General features: G+C 41.3%; 1 protein-coding gene across 1 annotated transcript in view; it reads left to right on the top strand.

Moving 5' to 3' along the window:
* The window catches only part of LOC115822966 (high-affinity choline transporter 1-like), an 11,159-nt gene extending 8,982 nt beyond the window's left edge, over positions 1 to 2,177 (top strand). Inside the window, exons 8-9 of the mRNA XM_030786943.1 lie at positions 979 to 1,196; positions 1,527 to 2,177. Of these exons, the coding sequence (XP_030642803.1) occupies positions 979 to 1,196; positions 1,527 to 2,177 (869 nt within the window). The remainder of the gene's footprint in view (positions 1 to 978; positions 1,197 to 1,526) is intronic.
* Positions 2,178 to 3,154: the final 977 nt, after the last annotated feature.

A 3,154-nucleotide genomic window follows, 5' to 3' on the forward strand; every position in this document is an offset into this window, starting at 1 on the left:
CACTGAAGACCAGAGACGCCCATATAAATTTAGAAGTCATTTAGAGGTGAAACAGAGAACCAGAGTTGTTTCTATATATATATATATATAAAACCCTTATTAGAGGGGTGACTTGATAATAAAAATCAATTACTCTGGGAACTCTTTCATCAAAAGGCCTGTGTCCTCTGATGTTTGTTGACTTAAATTGTACACGACAGAGAATTTTGATTCACCTGAACTGTCTCTTATTCTCAAGCTCAGATCTTTGGTTTTCCTTTGCATTGGCTGATATCAGCATGGTGCCAAGTTCACTCCAGAGCTACGGATGATTTTTGCGTACTAAAAACAGATATAATTCAGACACGTAAACGACAACAGATGGCTCCTGTCATCCATTATTGAGGAGCACTCCTTGACGGTGCGAAATTCTGTTAATATTACATCTGAGGGGGGCTTAATTAATTAATTCCGTTGATCACAAGCCTTCACATCAAAGTCTCGGCTAATCAGCAGCTGCTTGCCATTTTGTTCCAGTGGAGAAAATACCAGACAGATTGACAAAAGGCTTCATGGATGAGTGAAAAAAAACCATATTTTGCATCTCTCTCTAATGGAGTACTGTTGCTCACTCTTTCAAATAAACATACTGTTGCCAATCCTTGAGGTATTGCGTTAAAAAATTCTTATTCAGGTTGAGATTACCCACAGTTTACTGAACAGACACTAAAACAAGAGTAACTTCACTCTGGAGGAGCATGCTTTTGGCACTGTACATCCTCAAAACAGATACAGTAATGAATCATTTGACCCATAGAGGCGATCTTGCCACGTTTCAAAGCTTGCAAATAGTACCTTCCAGTCTCCTTTCCATCATAAGCACTGATTTTGGAAGAAGGTAAACAGGAAATCCGTTATGCCTTCACATTATTTCAATTTGGACAAATGTATCTTATCAGTGATTTATAATTGAAGGACCTTCTCATTGGTTTGTCACAGACTGGAACCAGACGACCTATGGCCCCATTCCACCAATGGAGAAAGATGAGTCAGATATGATTCTGCCCATCGTGCTCCAACATCTTTGCCCAGCCTACATTTCCTTTTTTGGCTTGGGAGCAGTTTCGGCAGCGGTGATGTCATCGGCGGATTCATCCATTCTCTCAGCCAGCTCCATGTTTGCAAGGAACATCTATCAGTTGGCTTTCCGGCAATCAGTAAGAGCAGAGTTTCTGTCCCGTCAAAGATTAGTACTCTATACTACGCCCTTTCATTAAAATTCACTTTCCTTCAAATCATCAACCTAATGATCACCAGTATGTTTTTAAACTTACTCCAAGTAAATGCTTTGCAAATATATAATATGCATCTTAATTCACCTTCGTCATATTTTCAGAATCAATTTTTGGAATCCCTGAGCACTAAAACATCTTCCCCCTCTTGTACTCACACAGAACCTATGTATTTGTTGAACTGATAATGTTCCACTCTTGTGTCCATCACCCAGTATTTCATGACCTCACATTCTGCTCCGCTGCCTTCTACAGGCGTCGGACCGTGAGATTGTCTGGGTCATGAGGATCACCATCTTTGTCTTTGGCGCCTTGGCAACGGCCATGGCCCTGTTGACAGGCACGGTCTACGGCTTGTGGTACCTGAGCTCTGACTTGGTCTACGTCATCATCTTCCCCCAGCTCCTCAGCGTGCTTTTTGTCAAGGGCACCAACACCTACGGCTCTGTGGCTGGATACGTCTTTGGCTTGCTCTTGCGCATTGGTGGTGGAGAGCCTTACCTCAGGTTGCCGCCTTTCATATACTATCCCGGCTGGTACAAAGAGGCCAAAGTGCACCACCTCACGAAAGAGGTAGAGTACATCATAGTGCAGAAGTTCCCCTTCAAGACGGTTTCCATGTTGGCGTCGTTCCTTAGCAATGTGGCCTTCTCTTATTTGGCGAAGTACCTCTTTGAAAGTGGGACATTGTCCCCCAAGTACGACTTCTTGGACGCTGTTCTTTCCAAGCACAGTAAGGAGATCATGGACAAGACGACCTTGGTGAACAATGACAACATCATTCTGTCTGAGATGGCTCCGGTCAAACCGCGTCTCAGCACGTCGCTGGCGGGAACGTTCACAAACAAAGAAGCACTTAGCGACGACGGAGACACCAGCCCAGACTCAAACAATGAACATGACTAGAAAACACAACTGTCGCGACCGGAGCCCTTCAGGCTGTTGTATGAAACAAAACTCATCAGTCCAGATTACTTGTAGATTTATGACTGTTTTAGTGATATAAACATCCTTTATATTTAAGTTACAAGTTGCTGCTAATTGGAATGAATCTTCAGGAGGTGTACGCATTGAAGGTACCACAACAAGAAGCGCAACCCTTTTTGCCTGACAACCTTGCAAAGAATCATGAATTGAAAACAGTGAAATATTCATCAAGAACAAATTAATTTCAGTTCAAGATGGCAAAATTTCTTGTGGGTATGTATGACACCTGCTTTTGGTTTGTTTTCTTTACTTAATTTGCTTTGAGTGTTTGTAATAGACTAAGCAATAATGTTTTGATAGCAGTTACACTGTATATAGTAATGCAGTTTAAAGATTCGTTTTGCAAACAAATGGCTCCAGGATTGTTCTGTTTGGAACTAGCAACAAAGGTACATGTTTTTGTTGTTGTAGAAATGAGTTGGTATTCAAAGTCAACTCAGTATAAATTTAGAGTTTTAACCCGTGGATACCGTGCCAAAACCGACCTGTAGTTTCTGATGAAAATATGTATAGATGTTGCTATGTTCCCCATTCATGACCGTATACTGTATTGCACAAACTGCAAAGTCCCTTCAGTGCAGACTTGCTGTTCTATCTGTTCCAATGACTAGTGAAAGTGTAATCTGAGTTCCACTGAAGACCCCTGATCTTGGCGGATTTCACAAAACCTAATATCTAAGCATACAAATCTGATCTGTTAACCAAATTTACCAAAAGAGCTGAGTCTAATCTGGTCATATCTATCTGATATCTCCAATTGCCAATGCACTGTTCTCATCCCTGTCTACTGTCTGTGAAGGTTTTTTTGTGGACCATGAAAGGCAATCAATTCTTATGAGGTAGTGAGAAATTTATGGGATTTGACACTCGTCAAAACAAACAAACAAAAAAAAAAG

This window comes from Chanos chanos, chromosome 10 (genome assembly GCF_902362185.1).
Source record: "Chanos chanos chromosome 10, fChaCha1.1, whole genome shotgun sequence".
In the NCBI taxonomy this organism is placed as follows: domain Eukaryota; kingdom Metazoa; phylum Chordata; class Actinopteri; order Gonorynchiformes; family Chanidae; genus Chanos; species Chanos chanos.